The 21,775-nt window shown below is 41.6% G+C and overlaps 2 protein-coding genes across 2 annotated transcripts; both read right to left on the bottom strand.

The window, feature by feature from the left end:
* Positions 1–7,280: 7,280 nt before the first annotated feature.
* Positions 7,281–8,210, bottom strand: LOC139322386 (mas-related G-protein coupled receptor member X1-like). The gene has a single exon (XM_070951488.1). It carries the CDS (start codon positions 8,208–8,210, stop codon positions 7,281–7,283), a length of 930 nt encoding a protein of 309 aa, XP_070807589.1.
* A 7,370-nt stretch (positions 8,211–15,580) lies between these two features.
* LOC139322375 (mas-related G-protein coupled receptor member H-like) lies at positions 15,581–21,009 on the bottom strand. Its single transcript, XM_070951477.1, has 2 exons — positions 20,978–21,009; positions 15,581–16,544 (listed from the first exon to the last, which is right to left on the bottom strand). The coding sequence occupies exons 1-2, from the start codon at positions 21,007–21,009 to the stop codon at positions 15,581–15,583; spliced, it is 996 nt and encodes a 331-aa protein (XP_070807578.1).
* Positions 21,010–21,775: the final 766 nt, after the last annotated feature.

Here is a 21,775-nt window from a genome sequence, read left to right as displayed (position 1 = left end):
GAAGAGCCCTTCAATGGACTCCCGTTGGCCAAGGAATTTCAACTAGCAGGGTCAAGGAGAAAAGCCATCTTTGCCGTAGCCCATGAACCTCTGGAACATCTTTCCACTGGAGGTGAGATCCACCTCCATCCTTTTGGCCTTCCGGAAGGACCATAAACATGGCTCTGCAGGTTGGGTTGAGGCCCCAGTGGGGTGCACTATACTGGAGGTTGTTGGTTGAGTGAGAGTCAAAAGGTCTGCCCTGTACCATTCATGCTGTTGGTCTTTAACCTTTATTTAATTGTTGTTAATTTTAATGCTTTGAATGCTTTCATATTTATGCTTTTATGCCATTGTAAGCTGCCTAGAGCAGCGGTCCCCAACCTTTCTGGCATCATAGACAGGTAGCAACTGTGGTGGTACAGGGGAAGGGATAGTTTCGCGCACACAACCTATTCCCATGCATGCATAAATAGAGCATTACACACTTGCCTGCTGCTTGCCCGGACCAGTTCCCAATGTGCTGTGGACAGGTCCCAGTCCGCAGACAAGGGATTGGGTACTTCTGGCCTAGACTCACTTCGGTTAGTGAGACAGACGGCATAAAAATTTAATAAATAAATAAGTAAAATATCTAATTCTCCAGTAGGATGAATTTGGGCAACATCCCAGGATGTCATCCCAGGAAGAGACAAGTCATTGTTTGAATTACCTCCACAAATCCTCTCCTTTTTTTTTTTTTTCTTTTCAACTTTGTTTCTATCTTGCTGATTTTCTTCTCAGAAGCTTGATACTCAGAAAGGTCTGGACAGCTTTGCTGATACGTTGCAGCGCAGCCAAGGAACATGAGAACCTTATGACCTCACAGTGGTTCTCACTTCCGCTATGATGACATTTTCAAAGTTATCACTAATTTATTGGCTGGGGGCTTGGAGGTCAATAGATTTCGGCAGTTGGCAGATGAGCTGGGCCCAAAAGGCAAGATTTTAGCTTTCTGAGCAGGTGGTTTTTTTTTTTTTTTACATTATTCCATTAATTATTCCATTAATTTGTGGATTTTTTTTTTTTACTGAAGACGAAGGTGCAAAATAGAAGTGTCTCCGTATAATGTCTCAGTATTTTTGTATGTTGCTCTGACTGATTATAGACCAGAATAAATGAAGTTGAACTTTGTCATGGTTTCAGAAAATGTTCAAAAATTAATAGTAAGATGGGATACGAATTCCTTGCTGGGACTTTCTTGTCTGATTCTATACCCATGATGGCGAACCTATGGCACGCATGCCTAAAGTGGCATGCATGGCCATGTTGCCCGGCATGAGTGGTCTTGCCTGTTTGTCTTCTGGGTTTCTGGCACGCATGCACATGTGATGATCGGCTGTCCTTCATGCACATGGCAGTGCCAAAAACCGGTGTCCGCATGCACGACGGCCAGCTGATTGTCAGGTGCGCATGCGCGCCAGAACCCAGAACTTCTGTTTTTCTAGAGCACGATCCCTTCACGTGCATGGCAGTGCCGAAAACCGACCTGCACATGCGTGCCGGCTGGCTGATTGTCAGCCGTGAATGCACGCTAGAACCTGGAAGTTCGGCTTTTCTGGAGCGTGATCCCTTCACATGCGCGGCAATGCTGAAAACCGGCCTGCACGTGTATGCTGGCCAGCTGAAAGTTCGGTTTTTCCAGAGAGCAGCCCTGACGAGCACGCGCATGCAACATTTCTGTGCGACCTTTTCAGCACTCGGTGCTGAAAAGGTTCACCATCACTGTTCTATGCAGTCACTTTATTTAGTCTAAAAAATGTATTATTACACTAATATCCTACCTTTCTTCCTGAAGTTCAAGCTCTAGATTGGGGTAGCAACTGTGGCCCTTTTATGACCTGTGGACTTCAACTCCTAGAATTCCTGATTCAGCCATCTTGGCTCAGGAATTCTGGGAGTTGAAGTCCACAGATCATAAAGGGTTCATAGTTGCCTACCCCTGCTCTAAATAATACTCTTGCCTCCAATTAATCTTCAAAACAACCCTGTAGAGTAAATTGGCTGAAAGATACCAGGTGAAAGATACCAAACTCACTAGTGAGTTTCCATGGTAGGGTGGACTTGAACTAAATCTCTCAAATCCTAGTCCATTTTGTGATCCAGCTTCAGGAACAAGGGTGAACACAGAGCAATTGCTATTTTAACTCTTGCCTTTCCATAATATTTTCCAGAACCACTTATTCCTCTTTGTTGCAATATTTAGACATTTTAGAGATATTGATTATAATTTCAGATAACAAAATAAAGAAACTGGTTATGACTCTTTTCTTGTTTTCTTTTGTTCCCTTTGTGATTTAATCCTATCACGTAGATTGCAAGTAATTCAACTATCCTTGAGTAATTCTATAAAAAGAAGACAATAAAAAATCCAGAGGATACTTAGCTTTGTTTTTTAGTTCCTGTTTCATGAATATTGGCTTAAACTTGCTCTAAGGAATTTTAACATTGCGTTTACAGGTAATCCTCAATTTACAATAGTTCATTTAGTGACAGTTTGAAGTTACAACATCACTGAAAAAGTGACTTATGACCATCTTTTTCACACTTACGACCATAGCAGCATCCTCATGGTCACATGACCAAAATTTGGATGCTTGGCAACGGGTTCATATTTATGACTGTTGCAGTGTCCCCAGATCATGTGAACAAGTTTTGTGACCTTCTGACAAGCAAAGTCAATGGGGAAGCCAGATTCACATTTAACAACCGGATTATTAATTTAACAACGGTAGTGATTCACTGAGCAACTATGGCAAGAAAAATGGGACAAAACTCACCTAACAAATTTCTCACTTAGCAACATAAATTTTGGGCTCAGTTATCATCATAAGTGGAGGACTATCTGTAATTGTAAAAAGGCTTGACCCACACACTGGGAGACCCCCAGCCTCTGCCCAAAAGAGAAAAAAGACTTGATAAATATGGAAAAAAGAAAAATACAATAGGTAAGTTAGGAAACTTTATCCTGTATCTACAGTATAGAAACCAAGGCAAAAGCCAGAATGCTGTATTCCAGGAGGGCTTAATTGACAATAGATTGGTAGATGAAGAAAAGGCCAACAGCAGACAGGCAGATAGACTAGCTTTTTCATTCCTAGTCTGTCATGGACAATTTGAGTTTCACTGATGTTAATGCTAGTTGCTGTGATATTATTTTTTAAAAAAATATATACACAAAATATGTACCTAACTTCAATCTATTTTTACCACTCAAAAAATACACTGTTCTTTTCTGTAGCAAGAAGGTGCTTACAGTATTCCCAAGAAATCCACTGGATCGGAAAGAGCTAAATCTCTGCAAGTTACTCCTAATCTGCCAGGTGTGAAGAATCAGGACCACACATTAAACTCCAGTTAAGTTGATTTACTGCTCATGCCTATACACAAGAATCTGGTCAAATAATGGTCAGCACTAAATTGGTGCTAATAAGAATTAATTACCGGGACGCGGTGGCTCAGTGGCTAAGACGCTGAACTTGTCGATTGAAAAATCGGCAGTTCAGTGGTTCGAATCCTTAGTGCCGCGTAACAGGTGAGCTCCCATTACTTGTCTCAGCTTCTGCCAACCTAGCAGTTTGAAAGCAGGTAAAAAATGTAGAAAAATAGGGACCACCTGTGGTGGGAAGGTAACGGTGTTCTGTGCGCCTTTGGCATTTAGTCATGCCGGCCACATGACCATGGAGCAGTGGTGGGTTTCAAAAAATTTTACTACTGGCTCTGTGGGTGCTGCTTGGTGGGCGTGGCATGGCTTGGTGGGCATGGCAGGGGAAGGTTACTGCAAAATCCCCATTTCCTCCTGATCAGCTGGGACTTGGGAGGCAGAGAATAGATGGGGGTGGGGCCAGTCAACATTTTAACTACCGGTTCTCTGAACTACTCAAAATTTCTGCTACTGGTTCTCCAGAACTGGTCAGAATCTGCTGAAACCCACCTCTGCCACGGACACATCTTTGGGCAGCGCTGGCTCTTTGGCTTTGAAATGGAGTTGAGCACCGTCCCCTAAAGTCGGGAACAACTGGCACATATGTACGAGGGGAACCTTTACTTTAAGAATTAACAGAATTCGTGGTTGGGCAGGCTGGACTTGGATCACTGTTGAAACGTACTGACTCTAGGCTGGTTCCTCTCTTGACTCTGTTCCCAGGCTCTGCCTCTTCTTCTCTTACACTCTTCTCTTTGAACAATGCTTTGAGCCATCAGTTCAATCAGCCCTTCAAAGTAGACAAGTAAAGAAAGAGAGACCCAGGGATCCCAGTAATGCTATACTATGGCATAGGACAGTGTTGGCAAACCATTTTGTCCTTGCGCGCCAAAAGTGTGTGTGTGCGCACGTGACAGCACATGTCGGTACCCATAATACAATGCGCACCCCATCTGCGCATGCACGCAGGGCCCCCTCCCCTGCTCCCCTGTGCATGTGCACATCCCCCGCGTATGTGCCCCTGCACGTACACCCCCCCGCATCTCAATTTGGGCCTGGAAAGCCTCCTGCACCAAACTTTGCTGGCCCTAAGCCTCCAGCTGGGAGAGAGGGAAGCCTCAGCCCGCTACTCCTGCCGTAGCTGGGGAAGCAGCAGTGGAAGAATCGCTCCCTCCCACCCCGCCCTAGCCAGCCGCCCTTCTGCTCCTTCCCCGGCGTTGGCTTGGTTGGTGGCGCAGCGGCAGGCATGTTGGAGGTCGGGCAATGGGTCCAACCGCAGGTGGTGCAGCACTCCTGCCCGACCCCCACCTCAGCCTAGGGGACCCGCGCAGCCGGCAGAGCAAGCCAAGAGGGTTTCTCGGCCCCGCTTTGATGGTGGCCACAGGGTCCACCTGCACAGGCAGCCCAGTTCCCCAACCCTCACCGGCTGCTGGTCTGCCAAAGCCCTGCCAGCTGCACCTGCTCAGACAGTGGCTCCCAGCAGGGAGGAGCCCAGGCAGGGTAGCATAGGCTGCGCGTTCAGAGGCTGAGGTGGTGGTGCCAAGGGTGCTGCCGCCAGCCAGGGAATGGCCAATGCTTTGTCTCGCCAGGGAACAGGCTGGTACCTGTTGCCTTCCGGCCTCGCAATGCGTGCCAAGCTTGCCAAAAGACTCGCAGTCAGCTGGGCGAGCATGGCGGGGCGATGTGGTTCTCACCACAAGGCAGCCGGGTTGCTCAAGTGCCTTGACCCACCAGGCAAGGGAAAAGCAGCGGCAGGCCCTGGGGCCATGCAAGAAGCCCGCTCAGATGGGGAGGGAGGGAAACCCTGGCCCACCTGTCCTGGACAAAAGCTCTGGGCTCTCTACTCATGTGTCTCTTGGCACGTGGGCCTGTTGCTCTTGCCACTGCTGGTCTTCACACGTGCATGCATGCCAGAAATCAGAAGACCAAGTGGCCGACATTCATGCGCACACTGGAAACAAGAAGATCATCTTCCTGGAGTGTGCATGTGCAATGGGTGGCTGCTCTTCCAGTTTCCGGTGCGCCCATGCATGTGAAAACCAGCTGGCCAGCGCACCAGAACCTGGAGGAGCAACAGGCAATGGTTCAGCGTCCCTTGAGAGATGGCTCTGTGTGCCACTTCTGGCACACGTGTCATAGGTTTGCCATCACAGGCATAGGGTATCTTAATTTTAAAAGACCATCCAAAACCTTCAATTCCCCTTTTTAAGCTCAATAAGGTCAAGATGTGTCTTTTTCTTGGTCTTTTTATCAAGCTTTCTACATTCCTGGGGTCGAATAATTATTTTACTAGTCTTACTCCTCTTTTCAGTGCCAAGCTAAAGTCCTCTATAGTATGGATTTAAAATCATAATAAGTTGCTAAATCAAATCAAATCCAAATCCAAAAACGTATTGATACCAATCAGTCCAACTCTATCACAGTCCAAATTGTCCACAACTTTCTAGATATGAACTCTTGCCTCAGCCCACTTTAAGCCGAATCATTGGTTGAAGTTTTTCTTGGTGATGTTTGGTGAGACGAGAAATAAACCAGGGGGATCCAACAATTGCTTTCCTTAACATCTGCATTCAACCGGTAAGGGCAGTACCATTTGCTGGCTTCATTACTAAGCCAGAATAGGGACAGATCATCAAGGCAGCTCAAAGATCAGGTTTTTTTTTTAATGCAGCCTTGAGGCACAGCTTTAAGTAATGTAATGTAAGTAAGTAATGTATCCAAAACCCTGCAGTGCTGGTGTTCTAGGATGTGGAGAAGGCCTGTAATTGAGTGAATTGGAACTTTCTATTATAGATTTTAAGAAAGATGGATTATGTGTACGTTGAAGGGAATAGCTATGAGGCAAGAGGACTACAGAAGAAGGGCATTTGCAGTTGATCTGGTTGTTACCCTAACATGGTCGATGGAATTAATAATCTAGATGAAAGACTTTACAGAAGATATTATATGGAATATAAATATAAAGTCACTCGGGGGGGGTTATATATAAAAGTACTCTTCAATGATGGGGACAGATGACAACTAAAGACACTAAATACACTGTTGGAAGAAGGACTTGATGTGATTGTTTAGATTTTATAAATTATTATATATGGCGGACCTGCGGGAAAGTGGGTGAAACAAAATTGATATGGTATATGGTGATAGGCTAGGTTACTGATTGTTTAATACTGAAAGGGATGTTATGTTTATTATTGAAGAATGGACTCTGAAGGTGGCCAGTTTTGCAGAAATGGTGAAGTTATCAGCATACATAAAAGACCGGACACAAGAGATCTATGTAAGGGAGTGGAGGACATGGATAGATTATATGTAGAATAAATACTAAACTAGGAAGTACCAGATAATTTTTAGTTGAATGTTGTGTAGAAATGTATAGTTTACAGGGGATAGTATACTAGAATGTCAGGAAGAAATGTATACTTCACAGGGCGTAGAGTAGATGGGCGGTAAAGTATTATATAATATGATTTGGATCTGGATTTCACCCTGGGGAAGCCATGGGGGAGGGGAGGGTAAGGGAGGGCTAGGGAGGGAAAGGGGGGGGAAGGGGGAAAAATTTGTATTTGTAAAACTTTTTCAATAAAAAAAAAAAGTAATGTATCCAAAGGGCAATGTCTTGGTTGCATATAATGGCTAAAGATTTGAGATGTGTTGTTCATAGAAGATGATAAGCATGGTCTAGAAACTTGTAGATACATTAGAAGTAATGAGCAAAGCCAAACTTTATACAATAAATGCAATCTATTTATTCTGGAACTCAAGGCAATAACTAGTTACAATGGAATAATTTTTGATAGCATCCCTTTGGTACAATCTTCTTTTAATAAGCTCCTGCCTACTCTTGTGTTGTTCCATCATCCAACAAAGCTCTCTCAAGTAATGTTTGGAAAGGTTTTTCAGAATCAAGCTTTGTCTTTGAATAGCCAACAATCAGGTAGAGGTAGGGGTTCCCACTGCTGTCAATGGCATCAAGAAAATGAAGAGTGAGAAAAAGAATTGGAATATGGATTTTTGGAACCCAACGGGCTATGATTTCGATAATCCTCACTGAAGCAGCAAAGAGAAGAAACAGAAGAACAGTGGCCACTATAGTGATGTCAAGTCTTCTCAGAGGAGTTTCCTGGGATACATTCAGCATTCTTGTGAAAATAATATATGTAGAAAAGACCATGATGGGAAGAAAAATGAGGAGGTTGATTATTACTCTGACCATTTTTGTAGACTCACAATGCTGATTAGTGTCCTTGAGTAATGCATCAGTCTCTATATAGCAAGTACAATATAATGTGATGGCCAGTAGGCCAGATAAGCCCCACAAAATGGTACACATGATTTCTGAGAAATGCTTGGGCCGGCGAAGTTGATACCAGGCTGGACAAAAAATCATGACATACCTTTCAGCAGTAATGGCTGTTAGCACATAGGTCTTGGCATTGAACCCAAATGTATGTGCCAGATCCATTAAATGTAACGAATACAGACTGATAGGAAGAGCTTTCAAGAATAAAACAAAAACAATAACGTAGTAGATGAGTACAACAAAATCAGCCACTACCAAATTTAGGAAATAGACAGTAAAGTTGGTTTTCCTGATGGAGCAGGAGAGAAGGCAGAAGATAATTGCATTCCCAAATAATCCTAAAATGCAGATTGGAATGGAAATAATCGTAATTGCTCTTTGAAAACCGTATCCAGTTTCCAGTTCTGTCCCAGCATATTGATGTTCTCCAATAGTATGGAAAGACAGAGAGTATGTTTCTGCCATCTCGCAGTGATCCGTTTGTGATCCTTTTCAATCTGCCAAAATCAAACACAAAAAGTATTAGTAAGATGTGGCAAAGAATGTAGGTAGGAAAACTTAAGTGAATCAGCTTTTAAGATAGGAATGCTTGTTTGATTGTCATCCACAAGATTGGGCAGAAAAATCTAACTTGAGCATCATTTTACTTTGGCTGAATGTTTTGTACTAGATCATATGTCAGAGATCTTCATTTAGAAGACACATAGATGATGCTTACAAAAAGTGGTCTGACCTTTATAATGTAGCCGTAAGATATACCATAGATGATCCATGACTTTGCCAGGAGTTGTCCCTGCAGTTTTCTTGGCAAGATTTCAGAAGTAATTTGTCCTTGCCTACCTTCTCGGGCTGAGAGGGAAACTGGCACAAGGTCATCCAACTTGCTTTGTGCCTAAGGTCCAGGGGTGAAATCCAGGAGGTTCTGACAGGTTTTAGAGAACTGGCAGCGGAAATTTTGAGTAGTTCGGAGAACTGGCAAATACCACCTCTGGCTGGCCCCAGAGTGGGGTGGGAATGGAGATTTTGCAGTATCCTTCCCCTGGAGTAGGGTGGGAATGGAGATTTTGCACTATCCTTCCCCTGCCATGCCCACTAAGCCATGCCCACCAAGCCACACCATGCCCACCAAGCCACACCCACAGAACTGGTAGTAAAAAAATTTGAATTTCACTACTGCTAAGGTGGGACTAGAACTCATAGTCTTCTGTTTTCCAGTCTGTGTCTTAAACACTACACCAAACTACTCCATTAAAATATATTAAACAAACAAACAAACAAAACTATAAAAAATACAGAACACCACAGATCCAAATAAAAAGATTTTTGCATGACTAGAGAGAGAGAATAGAGCTAGTCTGATGTCCCTGAGGAAGATGTTGCCAAATCTGAAAAGCTACTAAAAAGGTTCCCTGTTGGAAAGACACCTCCTAAAGGCCTTAATGCCCAGTCAGGCATTTATATAGAAAAGTTATTTTTCAAGTAATTTAATCCAGGGGTGGGCAAACTTTCTGGGATTTTGGGAGCAAATGCGTTGCTTGGCCAGCAATTCTAGGAGTTGAAGTCCACATGTCTTAAAGTTGCTAAGTTTGCGAAATACGCTACTAGAGGCTGGCACCAGCTTTCATTCTGCATTTTTTTTTCTATTAAAAGAATCTTTCTAAATTCAAGCGGGATAGAATTTGGTACCAGCCCAGTTTCTATCAGGTGATACCATTTTGACATCTGTAGCTGCAGTATTTGATAATAAACTATATTTCAGTTACTTGGGAATTAAATAGGACACGTGACTAGCAAACAGCGAACAGGGATTTATGACATTTTCACCTTAATAAGAATTTATGAGGCAAAGAACACATTAATTCAGATATACAATTGATAATAACTGGAATACTTCACTTACATGGAAGATTAATTGTCATTTGTGGAAATATCTGTAATCCAGTGGAGATTCCTGATAATAGGCAGGGGCAGATTATTTTCTAGTTTCTCCTTGCCTTGACAGTTTCTCCTGTGCCTCCCTTTTAGCCTTCTAGAGAGAGCTACAACAGAGGTACAGCTTTTAGTTGTATCAGGGGCAAAGGTGGGAGAGAGAATTAGAATTATGACCAGTTAAACAGAGACCTAAGATGCTGTGTGTTCTGTAATGAATATATATTTGATGTTAGTATTCCAGGATGCTTGGATGCTTCATGGATAATTTGTCTCTGATTTCTACAGAGGCAAAAGACAAGAGCTACTAGAAAGGAGGGAAAACAAACAAACAAAAATGGTCAAACATACTTGTAAGTATTTTGTTCTCTGAAATGCTGCCTCTTGCTTCGTTTGGGCTTGTTCAACAATCTGTGACACAGTCATCAGAAGATGGTCTGTTCACAGTCCTGCAGATTCCCTCTATATTAAGAAGTCAACTCTATTCCAGAAGGCATGTATATTTGATTGGTTCCAGTTCTATTTTTTTCTGGCTGGATGACTAAATCGAGGGACCCATCTACTGTATATTTAATTGGTGGTTTGGGAACTTGTGACTTAATCAAGGAAGAGCCTCTCAATTATGTATCACTCAATACATTCAAAACATATCAATTTGTCATAGATGAAAATAAGATTTTCACCCCTTTCATCTCAGTGAATCATATGTTCAATCATGTTAGTCTTTATCCATGATAGAAAGTTAATATAATAAAACCAATGTGATGTGACCAATGACAATAACAACACCGTTATCCGTTTGGTAAGAAAAGCAGCTAAGTAGAAAATTAAATACTACCATTATTACTCTCTGCTTCCCTTTCAGTCTTGTCTGATTATGCTTCTGCCTTCATATGAAGCTTTATTGCTTGCTGCAAAGGTATGGCCAACTGCAACATGATAATGGGTGTCCTATGTAATAAACAGAAGATGATATTTTCATGACCTCATAGAAACTGTTAGCTGCTGTGTTGCAAAGTTCACAGAGTCATTGTCCTTCATATCGATTGAGATCTAACTTCATGATTTTTGGCCTGAAGTCTCATGCGATCAATCTGACAGATACCCTTAGAGACAAAAAGAGCATTCGTTTTCTTGTTGACAGTCCTCATTTTTTCAGTAACTTTTGAAGTCATCAGCCATGAGTTTCTGCTGGGATGGCTTGGATGGCATGAAAACAGGATCATGAAATGGCAGTGATTCTGCTCCTTCCAGCTGGGAAGATTCTGTAGCAATCTACTCTCTTTGAATTCTTCACTTTAAATGGGTTGCTTCTTTTATGAATTTGGATTTGATTTCATTGGTGGAAGTGAATAATGTGAGACTCAAGGTAGGAATAAATTAACCCTACAAACCCATAGATGGCCAATATGTCTATTCTGGATGGCGTCGTACTATGTACAGAGGATCATATTTATAGCTGAGAAATATCCAGAATCCAGCAATATTGCTAGATGCCAGAATGAAGTCATGGCTAGAAGTGTTACTCCATTAAATTTTAATCATCCCCACTTTGTAAAGGAAACTGATAAGACTGCCTATATGGTGGTGGTGATGGATGGTCCAAAATAATAAAAGTGGCCAATTGTGACTTTCTTATACTGTACCTTCCCCTTGCAGGCATGCCTATTTTTACCATAGTTTAGAATTCTCATTGGTTCATAATCCATTAGCCTATTTTATTTTTCTTCTGTTCAATCATGTCCAATTCTTGGAGATTGCCTGGATCAATTCTTACAATTTTCTTGGCACATTTTTTCAGAAGTGCTTGCAATTGCATCCTTTTTAGGGCTAATAGAAAGTCACTGGCCCAAGGTCACTCAACTGGCTTTGTGCCTAAGGCAGGACTAGAATCCATGGTGTTCTGGTTTCTAAGCTGATGCCTTAAGCCATTACATCAAAGTGGTTCTCAGCCTAATTTTATTTAATGAAGTATAAAGTATAATTTCAAGTTTATTATGGGCTCAAATTCAGGCTACCCAAATGGTCTCACTTTAGATCATGAAGAGTTTGTACTTTTCTCTGTCTTTGATGAAAATTGTGCTGTTTTAATGGCTAAATCCATTTATATTAACAATTAGCCAGAGAAGGGATGAGGAGTGAGAAAAAAGCCCCCACAAGATAACTCTGCCTTGATTCTGTACGTATAAGAGGAAATAGAAAAAACTCTAAAAGACTTTAAAGATTCTTTAATTGTAACTTATAGCAATAGTAGACTTTATACTGTCTGTTGTTTCTTGACTTGCCCCACCTTGATGGGTTGACATTTGGTATAATATCATGTGTTTGATATCCTCATGCTGCATGTAATGTCACTTGTACTCCTCCCCAGCTCATTCCTACTTCTAGAAATTAGAATAGCAAGCTAATGTAGTAGGTGTTGTGCATGGAGAGTAGCAAAAATGGCCCCATATAGGACTTATACCCCAAACGTTAGGGGTGTCAAACTCGTGTTGTCACAGCGTTGTCACATGATGTATCAGGACTTTCTCCCCCCCTTTGCTAAATTGGATGTGGGCGTGGCCAGCATATGATGCATCTGGCCCGTGGATTTGACAGCCTTGCCCAACATGTTTAAATCATCAGCCACTAACCAAGTTGAATTACCCTACTAGTGATTCTGACAGCACATGTTCACATTAACTTAGCTGTGAGCTCAGTAGCCTGTGTTCTGGACCCATGCCCCTCCTGGCTGGTTAAGACCTCTGAGAAAGTGACATATGGTTGGGTGCATGAGGGGGCTAATATCTATTTTAGGGAAGAGGTGAGTCCAGTGAGGCTGGAATACAGTGGTGAAAAGCCCCCTTCGCTAACCAACTGTGTTCAATTATTTTTGTTTTTGACTCTTGGCAGAATTGATGTACAATTTGAGGAACTCCCTGGATTTGTGGCTCCTGCTCAAGAAGCAGCTGGCAGCTGTGTCTAGGGACCCTTTGCACAGATACATATTGTGTCTCAATCACACTCATTTGTGGATTGGGATGCCCTGCCTAGGATCACTCAAACCTTGGTCACTTTCAGGTGTGAGTATTGCAATGTGTTCTGCATGACACTATCTTTGAAGACCTCCTGGAAATTACAGTTGGTCCAGAATATAGCATTTTGCATGGTAATAGACACCCCCTCAGTTTGCCAATAGTATACCATTCTGTGTGAGCTGAATTGGCTTCCAGTTTCTTTCTGGGTAGAATTCAAGGTGCTAATCATCACCTTTAAAACCAGGACATTTGAAGAACTTCCTCTCTTTGAGGGTATCTGCCCAGTGGATAAAATTATGCAATGAAGAAATATATGAGAAGAAAATGCCCATATACACATACATGTTGTTTATCCACAAAAGAAATATTAAATTAAGCAACACCAAATTTATAATAATTCAAACACTAAAATAAAACCCAAGGAAGAAATAATCTCAAAGATGTCCCCTGCCACCCATTGTGCAGCTAACAAGGTCCTGCAGAGCTGAATAACAGAAACAAATTGGCTGTTGGACAATCACATCTCTTACTGTTTTGCCAGGTGTCAGGGCAGTGATCAGGTGCCCAGGCAATTGGTTCTTTTGGATTCAAAAGCAATACACACTCCAGTAAATAAAGGGATTTTAAACTTTATTATTAGCTCAGGCAAACAAATTTAAAAGCGTAATGTAAAAAGCATACATACGGCATACCATGATACCCAAATCTCTTACAAGCTGCCAGGAGCTCCTTAATAATGACAGCAGAGATACCCTAAGGGCAGTCAGTTTCCACAGTACTCAGTGCTAGGTTCTATGAAGATGCTCCCAACAAACAACAACCCCAACCTTTTAATCAAAATTTGGCACCATGACTTCATGGCTCTGTTGTAGTCATGAGACTACAAGACCCGGCCTTGACTAGGATAACATAACTCTAGAATAGGAATATAAAGTCTGAGACTTTCATAATAGGAAAGTTCTCTCTCTCCCCCCCCCCCCTTATTCAGTAAACAAGAGTAAAAAAACAAGCAGGTTAAGCTCAGAATGAGCTCTAAACTTCTAGACTTTTCTTAATGTGAAGGAGAAATATGTCACTAAACTCCTCAAAATAACAATGATATTCCACACTGCCACTATGCTTTCTTCACCAGCAACAAAGATAATCAAAAACAGACATGTCTAGGTAAACCGGCTAATAAACAAGATAAACCCAGATTGACATCCCCATTGTTTTCAGGAGATTATAAACAAAAGTAGGGTTGCAGCAGATATCTCACTGGCCTTTCAGAGCTGTAGAAAAATGTCCTTTTCTTCTTCTCTGAATCATATAATTCAGTTCTAGTTTCCTCTTCTACATCTGGCTGGAATCATGGAAATAATATCTTTAAAATCAGCAAGGAAGAAACTGAAGAAAACAGTGCTGAGGAGGCAAATGCTGAGAAAGAAGTGGTGGTGGCAAGCAAGGGCTGGAGAGTGACTAGTGGGAAAGGTGCTTGCTTTCAGATTATATGGAACTTGATGCTTTGATAGGATAATGTTGGACTAAAGGGCTATAGTGGCATGGCTGAACCCATAGGGTGGAAAGGAGGCATTTTATATTTCCCCGAGTTCAGGCATAACGATCAAAGAAAAAGGTGCATTGTCAATGAAGAAAAGTTATACCTGTGCTTATTTATGTGCCAAAAGTGGAGGGAGCGTGGTGGGGTCACACGCATGCATGCCCACATCCATAATTCTATGCGCCCCCCATGTGCTCCCCCCCTTTTGGCACGCGATGGCTCGGTGGGCCCAGTAGGGCAGTTTTTCATTCTCCCCAGGCTCCAGAGCCTTTCTAAAAGCCTGGGGATGGCAAAAACGGTCTCTCCCACACAGAGGCCCTCCAGAGGCCAGAAACAGTGTGTTTCCTGACTTCTGGTGGCCCCGGAAGGCCTGAAAATCAGCTGGCCGGCGCACGTATGCGTGCCGGAGCTGAGCTCGCGTGCCCACCGATATGTGCCATAGGTTCACCATCATGGACATAGGGGGTGTTGCAGGAAGCAAAAAATAGGAAGTCAACATGATCATTACATATTATATCCTAGGATATTATATTTGAGTATGAGACACATTGAGCGTATATACATCTCCATTCATTCCATCTGTAATTGTTCCCCACACACTTCCATTGTTCCCTAATTTTGTCATCTTCTGCAGACGTGCCTAAGCCTGTTCAGGTATTATTTTCTTCTTTCCTAGGAAATAAAATGTTGTCCTCTTAAGGAAATCAGCCTCCACACATACCTCTAATGCCACAAATGCCATTACTTTAAGCAATATTGGAGGTGAAGAGAGAGTACGTTCTCCATCGCTAAAGTAGGAGAACCTGGTTAAAGCTTATTGCAAACTGTTATTTTTCTGTTTTCAACATGTCAGCTCCATTTTCTTTGCAATAATATGAAGAACAGGGACACGTATAAAGTAGTTCTACAAGAAACAAACAAGCCAAAATAAATGGCACAATGCAAAAGAAGTTTCCACATGGATGTAATTAGAGCGTTGGCCCATGCCTCATTGCATATTGAAGAAAACTGGATATCCAAAGAACCAAGAGACTTCTTAATTTGCCAAAAAAAGGATATAATCAAGGTTATTGAGAAAGGCTCTATTATCAGGTACAAACAATAATGGTTGACTATCTAAAAAGCCAAGCCAAGTAAAATTATATATCCTAGTAAAGGCAAGAAAATGGGGGAAAAAAAAAAGGCCTCAGGTACAGAGGTGGCGTGGTTAAGCGATATGGAAATCCGCCCTGGCAAATCATCATCCTGGAACGTGCTAGAGAACTGACTTCATAAGCAGCCTTTTGAATGAATCAATCACTTTTCAACAAACGGATCTGTAGAAAGCTGCTTTTAGTGAGAATGGGTGTTCATGCCACTTGTTCACTGCTTATATGTTCCAGGATTTCATCATTGCAGGACCTATAGATCACTACATGCAAGGGTTCCTTGGAATGCTGCTGCTTCTGTCTTCCAACAAAAAAGTAAACAAAAGGATTGAGGCTGCTGTTGATTAAATTAAGCAAGGAAAAGCTACGGATGATCGTCCACTTTATGTCCACCTTTGGCTGGGTGTATTCCATCAGACAAAGGATCTTGTGAGGCAGAGCGAAGATAAGAAACAGAATGACTGTGATAAAAACAGTACGATAAAAGCGAGCTGGAGATTTTGACTTTGGGTATCTAGATATTTTGATAAACAGACTGCAGCTACAAAAGACCATAACTGGCAAAAATAGCATGAGAACAGCGGTAACGACTGTATTTGCAGGATAAATACCTATGTAATACATGTATTCCTGCCAACATAAATAATCTATTCCCATCATGATACAGGAGAGGGCCCACAGGACAGCGCACAGTATGGTAGAAAGATGCTTTGGCCGTTTAAAACGATAGCAGAAAGGGAAAAAAGCACCCATATACCTCTCCACACTAATTGCTGTCAATAGGAAAAAACTGGTATTGTATCCCAAATAATTCAAGATATCAAATACTAAAGGAAAATGTGACATCCAAACAGAGTCATCCCATGCAACTAGACTGATTAAAACGTATACGATGTGACAGAAGAGGAGACTGAAATCAGCAACAGCTAAATTCAGTACATATACTGTGTATTTAGTCTTTTTGATTCTACAGCAGAGAAACCAAATAACAGCTCCATTGCTGAAAAGTCCCAAAAAAAAGAAAGGTAGAGTAATATATAACAATATCAACAGAGTCTTCTCTTCTTGGAATAAATATTGGGTCTCATTTCCCTTGGCTGCATGAGCAGTAGAAGTAGTCTCTGTGATCAAGGCATGCATGGAGTGGTCAGTATTCTTTTCTTCTCTGTAAAAATAGAAAGAATCCCGCTATTAATAAGACTGTTGAACTTCGTATTGCAGGGGGTGTCAAACTCAAGGCCCATTGGCCAGATCCAGCCCACGAGTTGCTTAGATCTGGCCCACTGGGTGGCCCTGGAAACAGCGGACTAGCCTGCGGTGCTTCTGCCAGAGAAAATGGAGCCTGTGGGGCCGCTTGGGCCACCACAGGTGCCCCAGACATGAGTGACGTTGAGCTGGCCATGCCTCCCCCCCAATCCTCCCCCCCAAGGTAAAACACAACCCTGATGCGGCCCTCAATGAATCAAGTTTGACACCTGTTGTAAAAGGATTTGGAAAGAGCCATATAACAAGGCAGACTTCTTGATTCCTTACAACATTCCTGTCAGCACTTTACATGAATAGATATAGTGAAATACTTCCACGCTTTAGCAAATAAATTGTTTGTGAAGTTTTTAGTCAAGCAGTCTTTTTCCCTTAATATTTGCAGCATGTGCATTCACTCCATCTACCTGCGCTTTTCTTCTTTTTGCTTTCCAATTTTAACAAGTTCTGTGAAATGTAGTAGTTCGACCATGAGCCAATTTAAGTTCTGCAGAAAGAAAACAGATGGCCTTATTTGTATCTCCACCAAACTGTACTCTGTATTTGGATGCAGCTATTTGCAGCTGACAGCTGAACAAAGGGAAGGGTTCGTCAAAACAAGCTACAAGCACACTACTTTTGGCTCCTCTTGGCACCTAAATGTGTGTGTTTCTCTTTCTTCCCTATTCCCTTTTTTGTTCTTTCTTACACTGTCAGCCCATGTGGAATATCTTGTTCTTTGTTTTCTTAACAACTCTCATCTCAGTTGCACTAAATGCATTTTTTTCCTCCTGAAATACACATGGGACAGAAAAATTCCCATGCATTTTCTTCTCTGAGTTCTCGTTCTGTTTTACAGCTAATCTTTCAAGCAAGAAGAGAGTTTCAAACAATTCTCATGAGCAGAGTGAGATGTTCTTAAACTGGTATCTGTGTTTGCAAGACACAACTGTTTCAGCTTGCTGTGAGCTGGAGTAAATAGTCCAAGACCAGGAAGCAGATGGCCTTGGGTGTGCCACTCAAAACAAAGAATTCTTTGCAGAAAGGTAGGTGGTAACCTGGGACTTTGAACTCTCTGAAACAAAAATCCAGTAGCCCAGCTGGTTCAGAGGCACCTTAACATTGTTGAAAGTGAATCTTCTCTGAAATTTTTGCAGGATCTGCCTAATCATGGAAGGCTAGTTCTACTCAAGACAAATCTAGTGTTGTTTGATGTTAAAACTGACCCTAACACAAATCCCACATCTGGTTGGATGTAAGTGATACCAGTAGACACTATCCCTCCCTCAATTGAGTTGTGACATGCAGATAGGGCTACTTAGTTATTAAGTAGTCAACAGCATGGTTGCATGTCCTGTACATCACCTTTCTAGAAATCTACTGTGTTTCCCCCAAAATAAGACCCTGTCTTATATTTTTTGAACCCCGAAATAAGTGCTTGGCCTTATTTTTGGGGAGGTCTTATTATTTTGGGGCGCATGGAACAAGACAGGGATCCTCTTACCATCTTACCTGATTTCCAGCTCTGTCTCCCTAACCCTAACCAGAGGAAATGGCAGAGACCGGCTGCACATGGGTTTAAATATTTTTGGAGAGGTCTTATTTTCGAGGAGATCTTATTTTGGGGGGATGTTTTATTTTCGGGGAAACAAAGTATAGTCTTCCAGATTTACTAGGTTTCAACTAAATCCCAAAATAAGGCAACATGAAGGAATACCTTCCATTTAAAAAAAAAAATGTGCCTGTCATTAATGTAAGCTTGAAAATGTTGTGGACATTTTCTCCTTCCCTAGAAATCGCTTACCCACCACCCATATGATACAGGTTTGGCAAGGGCATTTCAGTCCAGCTGTTGCTGAAATATTTGCCTGATCTTCAAGGCCCAAATAGCAATTCCATCTGTCATAAAAAAATCATGTGATCTACTGAAACGTACATTATATCTCCCAATAGGGGAGAGCCCTGGGTTTGATGGCAAGCATATGTGCCTTTGCTGATCAGCCCAAAAAAGGAAAAAGATTCTTTCATTTCTAATTTTTTCAAAACCTTAGCTGAGAAATGTTTCTAAGATGAGAAACCCGTGACCCCAAAATGAAGGGCAATATTCAAAGATTCTGTAGGGATTCTGACAAACCTCAATCTGGGTATCTCCTTATCACAGGAGACTAATCTCTAAATTTGGAGTGACACTGGGAATTTTAACAGAAGGAGTGAAAGCATTTGAGGAGGAAAAAAATGAAAATCAAGAAAACATATTTAAGTAACATACTTAGTAGATGGAATAATAATGCCTACATCTGCAGTGAACGTATTTCCTTATATTCCTCTAAATTATTATGCAAATCAATATCCATAATTCTAATGCAATTCTGTTGGTAAATTAGAAAGACTAATGTTGCATTGAGTTATATAGGCGAGGCAAATCTCCTTTATGTAAATGGTCATTATCTGATTACTTAACACTGAAATTTTGAGACATAGAATCTCTGAACAGGGCTGAGAAAGACCCTCACTAAATTCCTCAAGAACTGCTGCCAGGAACTTTGGAATATCAAAGGCATTGAAACCTCTCCTTGTTCCCCAAAAGGGTGACTGTATCCTGGAATCAACTCCAGTTACTTCCCTGACTGTTTTTACTAGCTAGGTGGGGCAGGCAGGGCTCCAATGGTTGGACTTGTATGATTTCTAATGGCAGAATTGTGGCTGATTTCCATAGTGGATATAATGGGTGGAATAATGGGGAAAGGATAGGCATGTATGCAGACACATACTTGCAACTATTTCTATGAACTGAACTAAACTACTTCTACGAACTAAAATTATGATTATAATTACAGTGTTTTTCCTGGAAATAATTAATGTTTAAGTCTACTTATACAGTGGCCTTAGTTAAACCAGCCAGTAGATCAGTGGTGGGTTGCTCCCGGTTCTGTCTGGTTCTTTAGAACCGGTAGTAAAAGCGGTGGGAGGTTCCGCCCACCCACCCGGACATCATAATTGATAATCTGTGCATGCACAGCAATGCACACGTGCGCGAGTGAAGCAAGCGCGTGCGCGTGCTCTTGTTGCGAACCGGTGGTAAAGATAAGTAGAACTCATCCCTGCAGTAGATATCTATATAGATAAATTTATAAACAGAGTGGGTTTTGAAACAGTTCTTAACCATCTTACTTGTTCCCTCTGTTTAATTATTGTTTTGGTATGCTGGCTCTTTATCTAGTGGTCTGACTTTGGTATTGGCTTTTAGGGAACAGAAAAACAGGGAAAGCAGAAAAAATAATTTTTTCCTGAGCTTCTTAGAATTCTAGCATCTCGGTTCAAGCATTTTTCTTTCTGACTCCTGATCTGGCTTTTCTAAATTACTTCCTGGTGAAAAGAATCACCGAACAAGGAACTGGTTGAAGGACTGGGAGGTTTCCACTTCAAGTTTTTCCACTCAGCCTTGTGGCTCATTGGAAGCCAAGGGACTAGTCTGTCCCTTTCTCAGCCTCACCTCATCTCACAAATAGCTGTGAGATTGAAATGTAGGAAGCCTCATGTAAGTCAGCTTTGATGCTCATAACAAAAGGCAGAATGTCCTTGCAACAAAGAACTAATGCACTTATTTGGGATGTGAATGCATGCATATACAGATTTCTGAAGTGCAGTTTAAGAAAAGTGAAATAAATGAAATAACATTTTTAAAAAGGTAAATGGCTCATGAGATGAGTTTATACATTCACTGCAGTGGTGGGATTCAACTAATTTAACAACCGGTTCTCTGCCCTAATGATTTCTTCCAACAACCAGTTCACCAAACTGCTCAGAAATTTAACAACCGGTTCTCCCGAAGTGGTGCGAACTGGCTGAATCCCACCGATTCACTGCAGTGATGGGTTGCTACTGGTTCACCACGGATCGGGCGTGCACACACCCACGAGTTGAACAAGACTGAACAATGAAACACAATGAAAAGAAACAGAGCTGATATTTCTTATTTTGCACAATTGTCTCCCTCCTTGTATTCTTCTCCTTTTATAACCTGCTTTGAAGGACTCACATTATCTGATGGTGTGGCAATCTTTCTTGTCAGAAAAATAGATCTTTATAAATATAAGACATTATATTACAGGTGTCTGAAATTCTGTACTTACTATTTTGTTAATGCACACACCAATGTAAAAGATAAGAAAAAAAATCATAGGTAAATATCTGCAATAGCAGAAATAATACATGAAAATTGTGCAAGAATAGAAAAATGTGTAAGAAGGTGTGGTGCAAGAACAGACCAAAAGGAACATTTTCTGGCAGGGATAAGTCAGGCTATGCTTTGGATCCAAAATCACTTAATCACCAAATGAATATAGTATTACTTACCTTTCATAATCCGGTGTAAAGTTCTGAAACATCTTGACAAATGGTGACAGCAGGAAAATAAAGTTTAGCTAGCAGCAGAATGAAGACATTAACCACACATCTTGATCTGCTTGCAATTTGACAAATGGCCAGTGCTGATCTTTATTTGTCAGTGTTCAAGCAGAGCCAGTTTGGCAATGAAGAAAACTCATGAACTCATATGGGAAGAGGAAAAAACAGAACTCTTTATTTTTTCCCAAGCTAGGTCACATCTGACGCTTGCTGACACACCCATGATAGCTTTAATGTGAACACTCTGCAGGTACCAGAAATATTATGCATGTATACTCCTTAAGTATGTTTTTTTTTTTTTTTAATTTGATTTATATGCCGCCCTTCTCCGGAGACTCAGGGCAGCTTACAATGTGCTCAGCAATAGCCTTCATCCTTTTGTATATTTATACAAAGTCAGCTTATTGCCCCCACAAACTGGGTCCTCATTTCACCTACCTTAGAAAGGATGGAAGGCTGAGTCAACCTTGAGCCTTGGCGAGATTCGAACCCTTTTGCATTGAGAATAATGGGCTAACACAGGGAAAGGGCTAATAACGGGAATAACACTGAGCCTGGTGGCTCAGCAGACTGATAGCATTGTGATTAACACCAGCTGTCTGCAATTACTGCAAGTTCAAATCTCACCAGGCTCAAGGTTGACTCAGCCTTCCATCCTTTCTAAGGTAGGTAAATTGAGGACCCAGTTTGTGGGGGCAATAAGCTGACTTTGTATAAATATACAAAAGGATGAAGGCTATTGCTTAA

The sequence above is a fragment of the Pituophis catenifer genome, unplaced genomic scaffold (assembly GCF_029215685.1).
Source record: "Pituophis catenifer annectens isolate HBS135680 unplaced genomic scaffold, rPitCat1.0.hap2 SCAF_1, whole genome shotgun sequence".
NCBI lineage: Eukaryota > Metazoa > Chordata > Lepidosauria > Squamata > Colubridae > Pituophis > Pituophis catenifer.
This window is presented reverse-complemented; position numbering and strand designations above follow the sequence as displayed.